Source organism: Penicillium paradoxum (assembly GCF_028828445.1).
Source record: "Penicillium paradoxum strain IBT 22861 chromosome Unknown utg000002l_segment0_segment0, whole genome shotgun sequence".
Lineage (NCBI taxonomy): Eukaryota > Fungi > Ascomycota > Eurotiomycetes > Eurotiales > Aspergillaceae > Penicillium > Penicillium paradoxum.
In genome coordinates this window covers 3,557,998-3,574,606 of record NW_026643180.1, presented here as the reverse complement: position 1 = coordinate 3,574,606, position 16,609 = coordinate 3,557,998, and the positions used below count along the sequence as shown (strand labels likewise).

Below are 16,609 nucleotides of genomic sequence, written 5' to 3'. Positions count from 1 at the left end.
AGAGCGCAAGGATCTGCAGGCATGTAGATCTTCAGATATTCGACGAGGAATCCTTCCAATTCTCCGTCACGATGGTTCCAATCTCCCAATTGAATACTTCGAAGATGATCGGTCTAGATTCTAGTTATACTCTAACAGGAACGTTCTCATGATCGAAAAGAAAACTCCAATTATGGCTTTCGCTTTGGCGCCCAAGCCCTAGGTACCCAGCTCCCATGCAGAGGCAAATGGAGACATCCTTGCATGGGACCCTCTGCGGAATTTCCAAGGAAACAAGCTCTTCCGGGTCTAGCCATTGGGCTTGTTTCAGTCGCAGCGCTGAGTGCTTTTCTAGGTGATTACCATTTTCTGTTTCGCGGCCTCTGCCACATGAGATCAATAGCCGCGATTGGCCTATCCCCGGGTCAACCCTTACCACCGACCTATACATTGATGCTAATATGCTTCCATGCAGGTGCCATTGCATAGCTGTCGAGATGAGGGAACTATCCATCAGAAAGTAGCTTATATTTATGCTGTAGCTTAATATACCCCTTCACAAGTCAAGTAGACGAACACATCCTCTCGTTGCACCACCACGTAACCAGCACAACCCCATAACCAAGATCAAGATAGCAACATACCTCGTCCAACGTATCTCCAGTCTAGAACCGAACGCCGAGTTTTCCATTTTTCCATTTCTCTCTCTCGTTCTGTTTTCCAGAATCGTTGCTATTCTACGAAATACTCCAAACTCCTCCATCATTCTCCCAGCCATTGCCAATCTCCATTCGCAATTCACACACACCACACCCGGTCCCATACGTCTCTACGCTCCACGAAGTTCCAAAATGGGCCTCATATCCACAATGACTCGCCGCGTGCGCAATAACCGTCTCTCGAGAAGACTGTCAACAACAAGCACCAAGCTGCACGACGAAGACGCAAATGATCTCATCAAAACACTCTCTGGAACTTCCAGGGTCCCGAGCATGGATTCTACATCGACTATCGTTTACCAAAACCCTGTCGTGCCGTCTGAGTCGCCGGCGAATCGGGGACTGATCAAAACAAAGGATATGCACGTTGGGAGTCTGTTTGACCAGGAAATGGCTTCTCGATCGGCGGATCGTGCGGCCAGGGCGCTTGCTGGGCAGGAGTATCCGGTCCTCAGGCTGGATATGTGTCAGTCGGCTGAGCCGAGGCGGGCTTTGCAGGAGCCGTTGGAGATGGGTGGCATGGGGAAGAGGAGAAGTCGAGGATGGAAGGAGGATTATGGGAATGGGGGGCTCTGGGTGCTCATCGGGGATTGAAAAGGGGTTTTTGGCTACGGAGGAGAGTGTGAAGGAGAAGAAAAAGAGGTCTGTGGGTGGGTTGTTGAAGAGGCATTGTTCGCTTTCGTTGAAGAAGAGGCGGGGTCGCACTTTGGTGAAGGGGTTGGGTTCTGCTGGTGGGGAGGGGGAGGGTTTGGTGGATGTGAAGAGTGAAAAGTTGGAGGCACATTTGAAAAGGAGGAATAGCTTATGGAGTGGGTTTGGGAAATCATGGTAGAAGGTTGTCTCGGGAGAGTGTAGTCTGAGTTCATATGTACATGTTTGAAGGGCTTTGAAAATGTCACATCTAATTGAGCGTCAATTGGGCGATGAGATTACCACGAGGGTTGAAACAAGGGATTCTAGATTAAGTGGCAGAAATTGAGGCGAAAACTCAGGGCAAGGATCTCCGATGCATTTGGTTACCAGATGGGATGTTGAGTGGTGGAATTGAGAAAGAGAACAAGAGGAGGATCGAGTGGTGTTCCAAGCAGCTATTGAGGGGGCTGTTAGAAATGGCACAGGAACAAGTGGGGAGGCAGATACTGAGAAGGAGTACGATCTACAATTTGAAAAAGGTTTCAAGATGCGAGCCAATTTGATTCATGAGTGATATGCGTAAGAAATCCGGATCGAGGCAGCAGCTCGAGGGCGGACATGCAAAGAGCAAAAGCACCATGCTAGAATTATCAAAACAAAACATTATTCTTCTTCTCCGAGGGATCCACCCGACACAAGGAAGGACACAGATAGGAACAAACAAAGAAGCTAACTAGTCAATCAGAAGAATCAAGGAGGCTCAGCCTGAAGGCCATTCCAGAAACCCATAACAGTCCAAATAACCAATCATGTTGAGCCCGGCGGAACCAAGGACCCGAGGACCAACATGAGCATCAGTGTTTCTTGCGTGAAGCGAGGAAAGGTAGCGAGACGCTTAGATGATGGAGCCAAGGGCAACGCAGGGGAGAGCGAGACCAACGAGGTCGGAGTTCTATGAGATATGTTAGTATGAGCGTAATCTTGAAGCTCGATGTGGGGATACTCACGGCGCTGGAAGGAGAGTTCTGGCAACAGGCGATGTTCTGCTTGCACTTCTGGTTGATGAGATCCTGGATGGGGATACCAATGATGGGGATCTGGAGGTCGAGCTTGGAGCACTGGTCGAAGAGACCAAGGCCGCTGGCACCGGAACCAGAACCGATGAGGTTGCTGAGGGTGCCGCCCAGAATGCCAGAGTTGATATCAGTGGTGTCACCGGCGTAGGTGGCCTTGTTGCAGCAGGAGAGCTGAGCCTGGTCACCGCACTTGGCCTGAGCCTGCTTGACGGTCATGTTGTCAGGAACAGGGAACTTGACGTGGGTGTTTCCCTTGTTGCCGACACCATTGCCGCTTCCAACGCCACCGGCGGAAGGAGGAAGAGCAGAGACAGTGGCAGCGAGGCCGAGGACAATAGCGGAGAGAGTGAACTGCATAGTGACGGTGGGTTTGGATTTGAATGAGAGAAAACTCGGAGTAGAAGATAGAAAGAGAGTGAAAGAGTGAATGAGAGAATGTGATGCTGATGGAGAAGAAACAAATGGAGGGCGATGAATGACCTCGCCTTTATAGATTTCCTTGAAGGTCTGTGAGTTGCCTTGACTCCATAGTCCAAGGTCAACTTGCTTCCCTTGCTAAAACCGAGTCATCTCCCGTATGCCCCCGGAATGCAACTGGGAAGGAAGGGGACAGGAAGATGACTCCACTCTGTAGGGCTTGTCGACCAACAAGTGGCCCCTGTGGATGCTGCTGGTATGGATCGGCTCCATCGCAGGTCCTCACTTCGTGTGCCTGAAAGCTGCCCTGGCATTCCTTCACCCTGTCTCATCTGCTCAACCGGGCCCAGACTGGTCCAGTGCCTGCAATTCGATCACTGTCACATTTGTTGATCAATTTCCCATGCAAGAGACCGAGTATGACCCAGTACTATGCTACAAGGTAGAGCTCACGATCATCCCCATACCAGCGCAAGTCAACTCAAGCTCGAGTGGGTCACAGGATCCTCGAGGCTCTAATTTCCCAGCCACACAGGGACTCTCTCCCCTTCCACCTTGTTTGTACACGGGCACTAAAGCATGTTACGCGCTATTCATGGCACTACTATTGCGTAGAGCCTAACGGTTCTCCCTTAGTGGTCGGTTCCCTCTAAGATGGGGGTCATCTGCAAGGGCGTCTGTACCTCGGCCCTAACCCCGACCCCGTAGGGAGAATTAAAACACTCCTTCATTGTTTTGAGAGTACCAAAACTGCTGGAAAAGAGACATCGGAGTGCTTCAAGCATGGTTCTCGTGAAGTCTCCGACTGGAGAAAGGTCCTATTCTCCGAAAATGAGGTTACACCTTCACCCCCTGCCGGCATCCCACGAAACCCTTGTTTGCGAGATTTATGCCTCTATTTTCTCCCCACGCATTAGCCAAGCAATTTACCCCTTCCAAAGTCGGTCTATGCGTTATTACATGCAGACCGTACTACTCGACCCTGCACGATGCAGTTTTAGCTCAGTAGGGACTCTCACCGCGCATCGTCGCAGTTTCGCATAATTTAGACGATGGCCGGGAACCCGCTATATGCATTCGACACACGTCGTATTATTACTGCAAAGAAAAAGTTATGCTACTAGATGCTCTCCAGAACGTCACTTGAATCCGATAATTACAGTTTACACTGTAGTGCTGGCCTTTGGGCTCTGTCTACACAATTTGGGTTCCTAGAATATGAAGAACGGAATGGAAAATACCACCTGATACTCTTACACTTTTTCTCTCGACTGATATGGGTATGGGTATCGAATTGATGAGGAAGTGCGTCATTCCGGCATAGTTAATAGCTGTGATTAGGTACCCTGGCGGTTGTTTAGTGATGACTCTGGAATAGAGAGGTGCGAGAAATGAAAAAGATTGAATCATCTCTATTTACCGTAGCATACGTAAGGTTCTATGTCATATAGACTGGAACTACGGCCCTCCTTCGTGTACTATCTGACAACCCTACCGATGGGGGTAGGTTGTTCTACGTCTCTTAGTCTCAACCTTTGAAAACATAAACGATTATTCAATATTCATAGTATGAGATTATCTATATATTACTTATATGCGTACTATAAAAATGTGAGTCGTGTTTAGTCTATTATTTTCAGTTGTTAGGAGGGGTGTTCGTGATATACATAGTGCAATTACACCGAGATATATCTTCGAATGAACACCACAAATTTGTTTTCGATCTACCTCAATTTCCACTCACCATGTATTGGGATCCTTATAATTTAAAGGCACTTAAGATTATTCTAATACAGTATACAATCTCATTCCAACTAATCCCTGCCTAGGTACCATATTCAACGGATGGCGTTTAGCTACTTCGTCTTGGGAGATGAATCTTCCCAAAAGGAAGTTCAACTGTTGTTTACCTGAGGCTGCATGGCGAAGATCAATTACCAGTTTAGAAGAGTACCCATGAGTCCGCGAGGTCATACGGAGTACTCCGTATAGCAAGGAGACCTGTGCGGCCCATGAGGTGCCCCCTTGCACACATGCCTCCTGCCAGTCTCTGGATCTATATGAAACCAGGCGGTTGGAAACAGCCACAGAATCCTTATCTTACAGACGATGTCTATTGGAGTTCCCTAAGTGACCCTTATAGCGCAGGTAGCGTAGATGGTAACTTGGGGGTTCCCTCCGAGTGACAGTCTTTGGAATTCGTTGTTTCTAAACAGCAGAAAAAACCAAGCAATACCGATATTTTATCATTACTCTTACTCTACTGTATGTTAGTATACCGAGTAGTAACCAGTTCAATGAAAAATATTCTGAATGAATCCATATAAGCTCATGCTGCCCGTATCGAAAAATTAAGATTGGAGGCTGCATATGCGAGATGGAGCCACCTACACCAGCAAAGCGACGATCTTCGAGGTCTACAAGGCAAAGACCCCCCACTGCGAGGCAATGTAACGCTTGATGTCGACTCACATCAGATCTGAGGAACCAGTAACAGCAAATCCAAAACCGAGGCATCCCGATGGCGGGCATTACATCTGCGTGTGCTGCATACCGAAGAAACAAGAGATGACGCAACCGATTCGGCTCAGACAATTTGGATTTCCGAGTGACAATACGGTATGACCTAAAGGTATTCTGTGAGAATCAGAAAGATGAGAGTAACGAGCGTGGTAAATTGGGGTGGCAGGACTCACCCCCTGCATTTGATGCATCTGACGCGAAAAGGGGTCGTTTTGGCCAATTTCAGATTGTACAACTCGCGATATCTTACACAATGACTTCTGTCAGTGTCGCTGCACATGGCATGGCTGTGCCAAACAGACCACACGCGGTCTCGGTGCACATTCATACTTGGAAAGAAGTTTGTACTATGGCTCTTGGCGATACTGAGGCTATCAAGGCATTGGAAAATGGGTATCCGCGATCTTACATCCACAAGAGTATTCAAGTTGTATGGACTCCAAGTGTGGCGCTATATGGACTCGATTAACCTATCCCATAGCTTGCTGAAGCGCTTCGGAGAGATTTATCACTCCCCGGAGACAAGTTGATGCTCTTCTCCAACCTTGATGCTGCTCGTGCGTGTAAAGAGTACATGATCTCCACAGCCATACATGGCTCACAGGCTGGGTCCTTGGATAGCATCTCACTGCATACTATGGAATTTGACACAGCTGCTCTTCCGAAGAAAACTCCGCCGCTGCCACAAATCCATGCAGTGGTATATCCATCTAAGCTATCGGGTGTGGCTACCCTGTTTTGGAGACTGACGGGAACGGGGATTTCTTCGCGACAAGCAGATCGCTGTCTGCAGGCCCTTGATTGCATGCGCCAAGGCAATGGAAACACGCAGTATAATCCAACAATCTCTCATCCAATCTATGGGATTATACGCGCGCGCATTGCCACTTTGATTGAGCGCGCCCCTATCTCCCGCCGAGGGCCGTCCAAGATTTTGCCAAGCGATGTCTATCTATATCCCTCGGGCATGTCTGCCATCTATCATGCCCATCATCTGCTACTTAAATGGCGTGGAGCAGAAAGTGTGGTTGTGGGATTCACATACGAGCTGACAGTCAAAACCATGCAGGCTTTCGGACCATCGTATCGATTTTTCAGTGTCGGCACTGAGGCCGAGATCGATGAGCTTGAGATCTACGTTGAGGATCGATATCATCAAGGAATCAAGATTCAGGCCATCTGGTGCGAATGCCCATCAAACCCTCTACTCCGGACTGTCAACATGGAGCGACTGAGGAGGCTGGCCGACAAGTATGACTTTGTAGTTGTTGTAGATGATACTATCGGGAATTTTGCCAACGTGGATGTTCTCGATGTCGCGGATGTTGTGATCACGTCGCTCACCAAAGCATTTAATGGATTCGCTGATGTTCTCGCTGGCAGGTAAGAGACCCAGTTGATAAACTGCAAATGTTCAACTCGTTTCGCACTGATATGCTGATCTTCTAACAGCATGATCCTGAACCCAAATTCCCAATACTACTGCGACCTCCAGCATATCATCAATGCCACTTACACAAATAACCTCCACCTCGATGATGCCCTCCAACTCGAGCAAAACAGCCGCACCTTCCTCCAACGTGCCGCCCGCATGAATGAAACAGCCAACTACCTCGTGGACCATCTTTCTCCGTATGTATCAACACCAGCGAGCATAGTAAGTAAAATCTATTACCCGAAATTGTGCTGGTCCGCAGCAAACTACCATGCACGGATGCGGCCCGCCACAGAGGAGTTTACCCCTGGGTATGGCGGTATGTTCACCATCGAGTTCGACACCGTCCAGTCGGCAACGAGGTTCTTCGATATGCTCAAGCTCCACAAGGGGCCGTCGACTGGTGCGGATGTCACGCTGGCCCTACCGTATGTGCAGATGGTGTTTCAAAAAGAGAAAGAGTGGGCTGCGTGCCATGGTGTTAAAGAGACCATTGTGCGGATCTCGGTGGGACTAGAGGATAAAGAAGAGTTATTGAGCTGTTTGGTCAGCGCGTTGGAGGCTGCTAACAAGACTTCAAGTCGACTTTGAATTCCTTCATTGGCTGGACTTTTCTTTGCGGCATGGTTTGATTTGCATTGCGTGGTTGGAATTAACTTGCTTTTGTACATTCACTTTGCTATGAGACCTTAAGTACCTGTAACTACAAGTTCCGCATATTCCAATATCTCCTCCTTCGAGTGAGGTACGTCGTGCATCGTGCATCTGTATCGGATGTGCGGATGGTGACTCGGACCCCTGTTGATAAACTAGCTATAGATGAGATCTTATTGTCGCAAGTTACTATGGGAGAGGAAAAGAAAACCATTTGAATTTCATTCGTCCCCAGAGAAAGTGTGTCGGTTCTTTTGATTCTGGGATCGAGTCTGGTCTAAATACGGTGGAATTCGGCATCTTTCACATCTCAAGCAACTTCGCAAGCCCTCCATCTTCCATCCAACTACAAATATATCTTGAGAATCAAAGTGGAAAGAAAGATCAAAGACTTATATCTCAACGTAAGAGTTTGCAAACGCACCTGCGCTTCTTATGTAGGCAAACCATCGCCGAGGAGGCTAGGTTTGTTGGATACTTTGGAGACTCATGGCTGGAAGCAGGTACGAGTCTCTTTATTGATCTCATTTGGCAGGGGGTTTACCTTGAACGGTGATGATACACCACTAGCCTCATAGCTATAAATTATAAGATCATCTTGTTTGCAGATTTTGAAATTGAATAGACGAAATTCATTTCAACGGGTGTTTATAAAACGCTATTGTCGCACATATAGCAGCGCAGTTCAGGCGGAGGCAGAGTCTTGCAAGGATTTTAGAGATGTGTATGTTAGGTAGTTTCCAAGCTTACTTCGAAGGCTACGAATTATCACAGTTGTAACAAATCATGGATATATTCATTCTCTGAAAGTACGTATTAATGGTATACTTTAAATTCAATTGGCATTTGACCGCATGCAATGAATGCGATAGCACGACAATCATCCGAAATGAAACAAAATTCGTGTTCTCAGAAAAGAAGAAAAGAGATTATTAGACCAAAAAGGCTAGAAGGGCAACACCAAATGCCCAGAAGGTACTCAAGGGCAGTGTCGATCCAGAATTGGCATGGACGACAGTCTCACTGGGCTCGGGAATATTAGGCCAGGACACAGTTGGCTCCTTGACAGTTGTCTTGGGGACCATCGGTGTCGCAACAGGCGCAGTGTGAGTTCGACAGCTAGTAGTCATTGATGACGATGAGACGCGAACACTCTGGCTGCTGTAAGACGGGGTTTTGGTCGGAGTAACAAGAACCAGGCCGACGCTGGTTGTAGAGGAACATGTGACCGTGCTGAAGGCAACCTGAGGGACTGTTGCCGTGTGGGAGGACCAAGTGATGGTTGTGCAGGGAGTCGAGGGGGGCTGGGTAGGCACATGGGTAGGCACATGAACAGGCACGCTGGATGGACGTGTAGCGTGGGTGATCAGACCCCAAGAAGTGGTTGCTGGAACGTGGACCAAGGGAGTGGTAGTCGGGACGATTTCAACAATCTCAGGGTTCTTGGGAACGTAGGGGGCACAAATTCCGGCAAAGTAGGCAAGTGAAGAGTCCTCTTCTTCCTTCGAGCGGCTCCAGGCATGGATACAGGAGCTGACTTTGCTGGTAAACTCGGACGATGGGCAGAAGCACCCGGCATCGCTGTTGGAGTCACACTTCGGAGTAGAGAGCCATGTGTTGATGCACTTGGGCACCACATCAGGGCAAGGGGCAGTAATGAGTGGTGGGCTTGGAGTGGTAGAGGTTGGCACCACGACATTGGAAGAGCAGACAGTGGTTGACACCGCGTGGGTAGAAGTAACCACCACGGTGGAATGAGCAGGGCATTCAGTGACGGTAGGTGCGCATTTCGTGACGGTGATCTCCTCTGTAACCCAAATTGTGGAAGTCTCCAGCTTCGGGGTATAGACACTAGTCATAGGGATTCTAGCGGTGGACCAAAAGGAGGAAGTCTCCGGTCTCTTGGTCCAAGCAGTAGTCTGAGGGATCTTAGTGCTGGACCAAACGGAGGAAGTCTCCGGTCGCTTGGTCCAGGCAGTAGTCTGAGGGATCTTAGTGCTGGACCAAACGGAGGAAGTCTCCGGTCGCTTGGTCCAGGGAGTAGTCTCAGGAATCTTAGCGGTGATCATAATTGTCGAAGTTGACGGTTCGTTGTGGTAATGGGTTGACGAAGAGACCATCTCTTCAACGGACGAAGGCTTGTGCACATGAGGACGGGAGGTAGTCGAGCTAGGGCTAGGCTCTGGATGAGAGTGAGAGTGAGGTGGCTCGTCCACGGGGGGACCAGGAGGCTTGGTTCCAGTGGAGCAGTCGAAGTCGATCTGATGAATTTCTAGATCACAGTCGCCGAACTTGCTTGCTTCGGGAAGAGTAAACTCGACTGAGGTTGCACCACCACACTGGTCGTTGCCAATATCGGTGCCTCTGAATGAGCTCGACGCCACATGGTGGCAAGTCGAACCATCTGGCATCTCATAAATGATGAAGACATCCGTGCTGCGGGAAGTTGAAAGATGAAAATTCCGGATTGAGAACGGAGCATCGGCGGCGGAGATCTTGAGCTTCCAGTTATCTGCGCGAGAAAGTCTTCCTCCGATACAGTTGCCCTTTTCAAAAGTCAGAGTGGAAAGATTGAACATGCATGATAGCCCCTTACCTGGTATCCAGATGCCCGGCAGTTATTTTTAGGCGCAAGCCCGACGAATTCGAAACCCTCGAAGCTCCAGTTGTCTCCGTTGCCCAGCTCAGACAAGTCAAACTCGCCCGGCTCAGACCATCCAAAGCCAGACTCCTGAGCCTCGGTGCACTGGTTGTCGGTGTTTTCTGGACTAGTATAACAGACATCGGTACCCCACCACTAAAATCTCAGTCAGGATCATAGTTCTAATTTTCAATAGCAAGGAAGTACTCACCAGGCCCGCTGGATGGGCGAGTGCAGTTGCACTTAAGAGCGAAAGGAGGGCGACTCCCTTCATGATAGGCAAATTTGCGATGATCAATGAAAGACAGCAATTTTAGGATTGAAAGGAACGAATGACGCTTGAAAAAAAGCGTGGGTTGAAGGGAATACAAGAAAAAGAGAAGGTTGGCGATGAGGCGAAAGGGCGAATTTGTCGACTGAATGATTGATGATCGAGAAACAGAGACCGGATGAGGACCCTTTTAACCTCAATTGAAACTATACAAGGGATCGCCATGCTCGGAAGATTTGCCGTCAGGCCAAGCTTTACCAAAAACAAATAAGATGGAAGAAAAAGGAATGTCCACTCAACAATGCCTATACTTGAGAATTTGCAATTAAACCAATGGTAAGGAGGTGAGAGACATCGCGTGTCGGCATTGATGTACTCAAACCAGAGACCTGGTTTGAGGAATTTAACAAGGGGGAGAGTTCAAATATCTAGATCCCCAATAGACCAATTGAAACACTCGGCAACTATAGCCAAACTATGCCTCAATAATCGTTCAATTATAACACTTGATTATGCTCGTCTAGGACATCGCTTAACATCACCTATCGCAACTGGAACCCCTAAGAATGCATCCAGATTACCTGGACCTTCAACCCTTGGATAAAGAGAAAACCCTTTATTGTATTGGGATTTTGGGTGGCAAATGAGGACGGTCTTGTAAAATGGTCTAGCTATAACCCCTAACTTGATGTTATACAGACAAAATATAAGTCGAACACTGCGCCTTTCCTCCCTTCGAGAAAGGAAAAAGTTCAAATTTTCAAGATACCATCACGCTGTCCAATACACAAAATCTGGGTTTAGTTCTCCCTGTGATGAAGTCTCACTAGATATATTTGGTCGAACAACATATGTAACCAGGCAAATATCGCACTACAAGTCTCAAGGAGTCACGTACTCACGTACGATGAGTCCTCGAGAGTCATTACAAAGGTAAAAGTGGCAGGACACTATGGCTAGCAAACAAACGGCTCATTATCTTGGGATAGAATGCAAATTAAAAAACATGCAAATCAGGTATAATACTTGCTATTCTGTTGGTTCCTCTGTTTGGACATTGCATACCTAGGTAAGATATATAGGAATCAGTCATTGCACAAACCACTGTGGACGGGTCTAAAGGGGGATCGATTGACCTCAAAATTGCTCTCAAATCGCACATCTGGGATTGATATCTCATTCTTGTCACTGCCTACAGATTCGAAATCGATGTAAAGCATAGTGAGACGACCTTGTCAATCTCAAACAAGTAGACAGTTCCATGTGAAGCTCTCGGTGCTAGTAGTGAGTTCGAACTCCAGAAAAAGAAAAAGGGCTAGCTTTTGTACAGCTAAGCTGATACTCTAATATCCAAATTGTCCTTACGGCCATGATAACCTGAGAAAAATCTAGATGATGAGTGTGAAGATGAAGTGAAGGACGAAAAGGATCTATATAGAGACGCTAGGCCAAGTTTGGGTTAGCGTATAGCCTCATGAAAGAAGGCGGTGATACCAGAATCCAACGCACGGACCACTTATTGTTACTGGCAAAACGCGAGTAGACTGCGCAACTTTCAACTCTCGCTTTCTTTCGTGTCAATTGCTCATCTCCTCGCGACAGTCTGTTTCAATTGCCAAATATGTCGGCATCTCCTGAAGCATCGGAATCTGCTCGGCAAGCGCGCGCCACGGACTCGCCCCCGCCTGCCTCGCCGCGCCTTGAGACGGAAGCTAAGCATGACAATGACGATGACAGCCAGAAAGATCAAGCCGAAAAGAAGCAAGACCAGCATGAATCTGAAGAATTGAAGGAAGTTGCATCAACTCCCAAAGCAGATGAAATCGAGGAAGGCGAACTGACCGCGCCACCGCTCCCCGATGAGATTCCACCCCCACTGCCCGCCGAGGCCCCGCCCCAACCCGATGACGATGGATGGGAACCTGTGTGGGAGCCCAGCGCGCAAGCTTACTATTTCTACAACCGTTTCACTGCAATCTCGCAATGGGAGAACCCCCGTGTTCCGCAAGTCCCAGTTGCGCCTGGAACCGAAGACAACCATGAACAGGCACTTCCGCAGAAGGAACCCGTGCTGGGTGGCTACAATCCCGCGATTCACGGCGACTATGATCCCACTGCAGACTATGCGAAGTACTATGAAGCGCAGGAGGAGCCCACAGCCGTAGCTGGAATGGACCCGTCTGCTGCGTACGCCGCTACCGGCACGTTCAACCGTTTCACTGGACGTTGGCAGGCAGCATCGATCAATCCTGAGAATCACAATGACGAGAATAAGTCGCGCCGACAGATGGGTGCTTTCTTTGACGTTGATGCCGCGGCAAACAGCCACGACGGTCGTAGCTTGCGCGCAGAGCGCAGCGCACGCAAGCTGACTAGTGGAGAGGTGAAGAAGTTCAAGGCGAAGCGTCGTGAAAAGAAGGAAGAGAAGCGGCGGGCTTGGCTCCGGGACTAGGTGCCCTTGCCCAGCGTTTTCGTTTCCCTTTTTCTTGCATTTCAGGGGGTTATCTGATGTATCTTCTCATTTTCGCCTGTCGCATTTCGGAGCTTTTTTGATACCATCCCACCGGACGTGGACCTCGAGGCGTTTGAGCTTATCTTGATCTTTTCTTTTCTTTTCTCTCTCTTGGCGTTACTGCCTTGAATGTGGTTAGAGACAGGCCTTTTGTCTGTCAGACTCCACGGTGTTCAAAATCATGTGTACAATTAGCCTAACTGTATGAATATGAAATATCGTATCTGCAAATCTCCCAATTATTTGAATCCTCATGTGCGCCTGTTGACCTGTCCATCTGAACTGATAACCCACTATCAGTCACATGACCCGCGATATCAAATTATTTTTTTGCGATCTGCTTCATTGGCGGCCGGGATATTCCACGCTAAAAAGCAAAGAACTGAAAGCAAAGGTATGAACACACTTCCTATAGTTTGCATTTGACTTCGCCGAGAACGCATCGACCCCCAATCCCCATTCTGTGGCTTAAATCTGTTGCACTTGACATTGATGCTCTTATCACCAATTTGATCCATCGTGATATATCGCGGGGCATGTGCTCATGCTTCTTCAAAATCCCAATGTCTCCAGAGTCATTTACAATTCTGGGAACATCCGACCTCTAACTTGCTCTTTTCATTTGCTTTAATGTATCCCAACCATGAAACCCAAACCCAATACTAACACCCCACTCCAGTTTCATCAAATCTAAGTGATCAAGTGGGATATCAAAACCCCACCAAAAAGCAAAAGAAAACAAAATAAAACAAAATCTGGTTGATCACACATCATGTCTACCTCAACATCACAGACCAAGCCCACAGTGCCAATCGCACTCTCCGCCGATGCGATCGACGATCTGATCTATGACGCTCGCGCAGGCGACCTCGAGGCCCTAAACGAGGACATCGCCAACCTCGCCAGCCAACACAGCTGCAACGAGTCCCAGATCGTCGCCTCTGCCATCGACATGGCAGATGAGAGCGAGGGCGGCTCGGGATCCTGCGTTCTGCACTTCCCCGCCGCGAATGGCAACGCCGGTACGTCGAATACATTCTATTTTGATCCAATTTGGAATTCTTGCTAACGTCATTCATTAGAAATCCTCAAGACTCTTCTCCAGAAGCTCTCGGCCGCAGATGCCGCTCAGCGCTCGGCTTTTGTCAACTGCCGTAACTACTCTGGTAACACGCCTTTGCACTGGGCTGCGCTTAACACGCACTTGGAGTGTGTGAAGGCGCTTGTCGAGGCTGGCGCAGATCTTGATATTAAGAATGATGCTGGTCATGATGCTATTTTCTTGGCGGAGCGGAAGGCGTGGGAGGCTGTTGAGGAGGATGCTGAGGCTGTGGCTGCTGAGGGCGATGCTGCTGAGATTCAGGAGATTGAGATGACGATTGGTGGGGAGGGCGAGAAGGCTGGTGAGGGGGCTGGTGAGATGTCTGCAGGCAGACAGGTTGTTGAGTGGCTCTTGAACTCGGATGTTGCTTCTAGCTTGGAGAAGGGAGCTACTGAGGGTGAGGCTAGCAAATCTGCTTGAAGCCCTGGGATTGCTTTTGAAGACCGGAGAAGTTCGAGGGAAAAAGTTTGAGCTTTGCGCATAGATTCGGAGATATGGGTGCTATTCTATTCTTGCATATGTTATTGTCAATATTAATGCATATTGATTCTGTTGGTCATAATGTCACATTGGAAGACGTCGGGCTTGTAATGCGGGTTCTAATTTACATAACGTTCGTATGTTCTCGTCTACACATCAATTCAATCGCTCCGGACCTTGCCTGCCACGGTGCTAGTGGAAGAGCTTTCCACAGGCATCGGGGTAGGGGGGTCGATCTCGCGAACTCTCGCATCAAAGCCGACCTTGAAGCGCCGCTCTCGCCAGACAACTGTCACACCGCCATAGACAGCCAAGGTCCAAATGGGCAAGGCTAGCAATTCACGGCCGAGCCAAGCGGCAAACCACTGCAGGAAGGGACGACGAGTAGTTTGCGATGCTCGGAAACGTTGAGAACGAGCAAAAGCAGGAGTATCTTCATCCAACTCAATGCATTTCGCAGAATGCAGCTTGATGTACAGGGTCCAGTCGACCAGGATCCAGAGGATAATGCCAGCGGCGAACAGAATAAAGAATGCGCCCCAACTCTGGAGATTGGCGGCAAATTGCACGCCTTTTCGCTCAAGGTACGGCGCCAAGGCAGTGGTGATGCCCCAGGCGCCATAGATTGTACATAGGAATGACTCGGTGCCCGGTTCGACAAGTGTAGCAAGAAGGACAGTGAATTTACGAACCCGCAGCCAGCGCACACGGCGGGCGATGTATGCCGGCACACTCATATTGGCAACGGGCTGGATAGCCAAATCACCAAAAACCATGGCATGCTTGCCCCAACGCTCATGAAGCTCTTTTTCCTCCCGTACTTGCTTCCTCCACAGCAGATCACCGATCAGATGGTCCTCGCAGATATTATCGGAGAAGAAATCGATGCCGGGATTGCGAGCCTGGGGACCGGGAGCCGACGAGCTGGTGAGGTAATCGAGATGGGACCGACGGAACATGTTCGATTTACCGACAATACACGGCGCAACGAGCACCGTGTTAATCGCGGTGTACATTTTCGCATGCGCCGAGGACAGGAAGAGCTCTTCTAAGCGACCACCCCCGTGTTGATCATGGCTGCCGGTCCATCCTCCGGACGAACAGACGGCATAGCTGCAGCCGCAGCATCTGTACTTGTGACTTGCGGTTTGCAGTCCAGGAGGGCCTGCCGTTCTTCGCAGAGGTTGCTTTCCCCAGTCACGTCCACGGCCACGGGCAGGTGGTGCACGAATTTGTATTTCTTTCCCGGCGAAGCTCCAGTCCCACACAGCCGGTCCACCATCCGAGCACAGACTCCCTTGCCAACCCAGACATTGCAATCAATGATCCATACGATATCCCCCTTCGCCTCGCGATATGCACGACTCATATTCCGGATCTTGGGATTCGGTCCGAGGGTATACGTGTTGGTGCCATTCTGCTGCAAGAACGGATCCTCGTCTTCGACGAAGATACGCGCATCGACATGCGGGAAGTCGGTGATTAGCTTGCGGAGGGTAGGGTAGGCTGGATCATCGCGTGTGGATACACAAAGACAAATGCTGAGCTTGTCGCGCGGGTAATCTTGTCTAAAGGTAGCAGCGAGACAGTCGTAGAGGTGTGGCTCAAGACCCTTGACAGGCCGGATGGCGGTGACGTGTGGGACGTTGGAGGCGTTCGTTAGTCGTGACTGATGGGGCCGACTTAGGAAATACTTCCATCTGGGCAGGAGGGTCTCGAGTTAAAAATACAGCTCATGGAAATGTGAAACAACCGAGTCATACATCTGGAAATACCCCAACGCGCAAACTGCCAGTAGGAATGCGTACCAGATCAGTGCGATCCAACCGGTCACGACGAGCACAGACAGCGCGCCATCGTCGGACTTGAAGGGGAAGAGGGAGGGAAAGGTAGGCTTTAGCATGGGACCCGAGGGATAAATGACACCATAGATACAGTCGAAAAGGACATAGAGAGAAAAGGAAATTGGGAAGCAATCGGATGCAGCGGGTGGGTTTCATTTTTGGCAGTGGACTAGCCCGCCCGACCTGCACCCATGCCTTCTGCTTATGTTTCCTTTTTTACTCCGGGGAAATCGTCGACATCATTTCTCTTTGCATTATTTTATACTTGATATCCGCCTAATCTATCATTCTATCCACCTGCAACAATTTTCTGGGACTCTGGT

General features: G+C 49.1%; 8 protein-coding genes across 8 annotated transcripts; 4 read left to right on the top strand and 4 right to left on the bottom strand.

Annotated features, from left to right (window-relative positions):
• Positions 1-830: 830 nt before the first annotated feature.
• On the top strand, positions 831-1,292 carry N7457_001277 (uncharacterized protein; the record flags this gene model as incomplete). Its single annotated transcript, XM_057172323.1, has 1 exon — positions 831-1,292. One exon carries the CDS (start codon positions 831-833, stop codon positions 1,290-1,292), a length of 462 nt encoding a protein of 153 aa, XP_057036226.1.
• Positions 1,293-2,226: 934 nt separating this feature from the next.
• On the bottom strand, positions 2,227-2,764 carry N7457_001276 (hydrophobin family protein; the record flags this gene model as incomplete). Its single annotated transcript, XM_057172322.1, has 2 exons — positions 2,227-2,283; positions 2,339-2,764. The coding sequence occupies 2 exons, from the start codon at positions 2,762-2,764 to the stop codon at positions 2,227-2,229; spliced, it is 483 nt and encodes a 160-aa protein (XP_057036225.1).
• A 2,836-nt stretch (positions 2,765-5,600) lies between these two features.
• Positions 5,601-7,373, top strand: N7457_001275 (uncharacterized protein; the record flags this gene model as incomplete). Its single annotated transcript, XM_057172321.1, has 3 exons — positions 5,601-5,777; positions 5,829-6,730; positions 6,800-7,373. 3 exons carry the CDS (start codon positions 5,601-5,603, stop codon positions 7,371-7,373), a joined length of 1,653 nt encoding a protein of 550 aa, XP_057036224.1.
• A 995-nt stretch (positions 7,374-8,368) lies between these two features.
• N7457_001274 (CFEM domain-containing protein) lies at positions 8,369-10,351 on the bottom strand (the record flags this gene model as incomplete). The annotated part of the gene is made up of 3 exons (XM_057172320.1): positions 8,369-9,982; positions 10,033-10,233; positions 10,289-10,351. The coding sequence occupies 3 exons, from the start codon at positions 10,349-10,351 to the stop codon at positions 8,369-8,371; spliced, it is 1,878 nt and encodes a 625-aa protein (XP_057036223.1).
• Positions 10,352-11,969: 1,618 nt separating this feature from the next.
• On the top strand, positions 11,970-12,800 carry N7457_001273 (WW domain-containing protein; the record flags this gene model as incomplete). The annotated part of the gene is made up of 1 exon (XM_057172319.1): positions 11,970-12,800. One exon carries the CDS (start codon positions 11,970-11,972, stop codon positions 12,798-12,800), a length of 831 nt encoding a protein of 276 aa, XP_057036222.1.
• Positions 12,801-13,632: 832 nt separating this feature from the next.
• On the top strand, positions 13,633-14,382 carry N7457_001272 (ankyrin repeat domain-containing protein; the record flags this gene model as incomplete). The annotated part of the gene is made up of 2 exons (XM_057172318.1): positions 13,633-13,882; positions 13,943-14,382. 2 exons carry the CDS (start codon positions 13,633-13,635, stop codon positions 14,380-14,382), a joined length of 690 nt encoding a protein of 229 aa, XP_057036221.1.
• A 221-nt stretch (positions 14,383-14,603) lies between these two features.
• On the bottom strand, positions 14,604-15,458 carry N7457_001271 (uncharacterized protein; the record flags this gene model as incomplete). Its single annotated transcript, XM_057172317.1, has 1 exon — positions 14,604-15,458. The coding sequence occupies one exon, from the start codon at positions 15,456-15,458 to the stop codon at positions 14,604-14,606; it is 855 nt and encodes a 284-aa protein (XP_057036220.1).
• Positions 15,459-15,490: 32 nt separating this feature from the next.
• N7457_001270 (uncharacterized protein) lies at positions 15,491-16,345 on the bottom strand (the record flags this gene model as incomplete). The annotated part of the gene is made up of 2 exons (XM_057172316.1): positions 15,491-16,142; positions 16,206-16,345. 2 exons carry the CDS (start codon positions 16,343-16,345, stop codon positions 15,491-15,493), a joined length of 792 nt encoding a protein of 263 aa, XP_057036219.1.
• Positions 16,346-16,609: the final 264 nt, after the last annotated feature.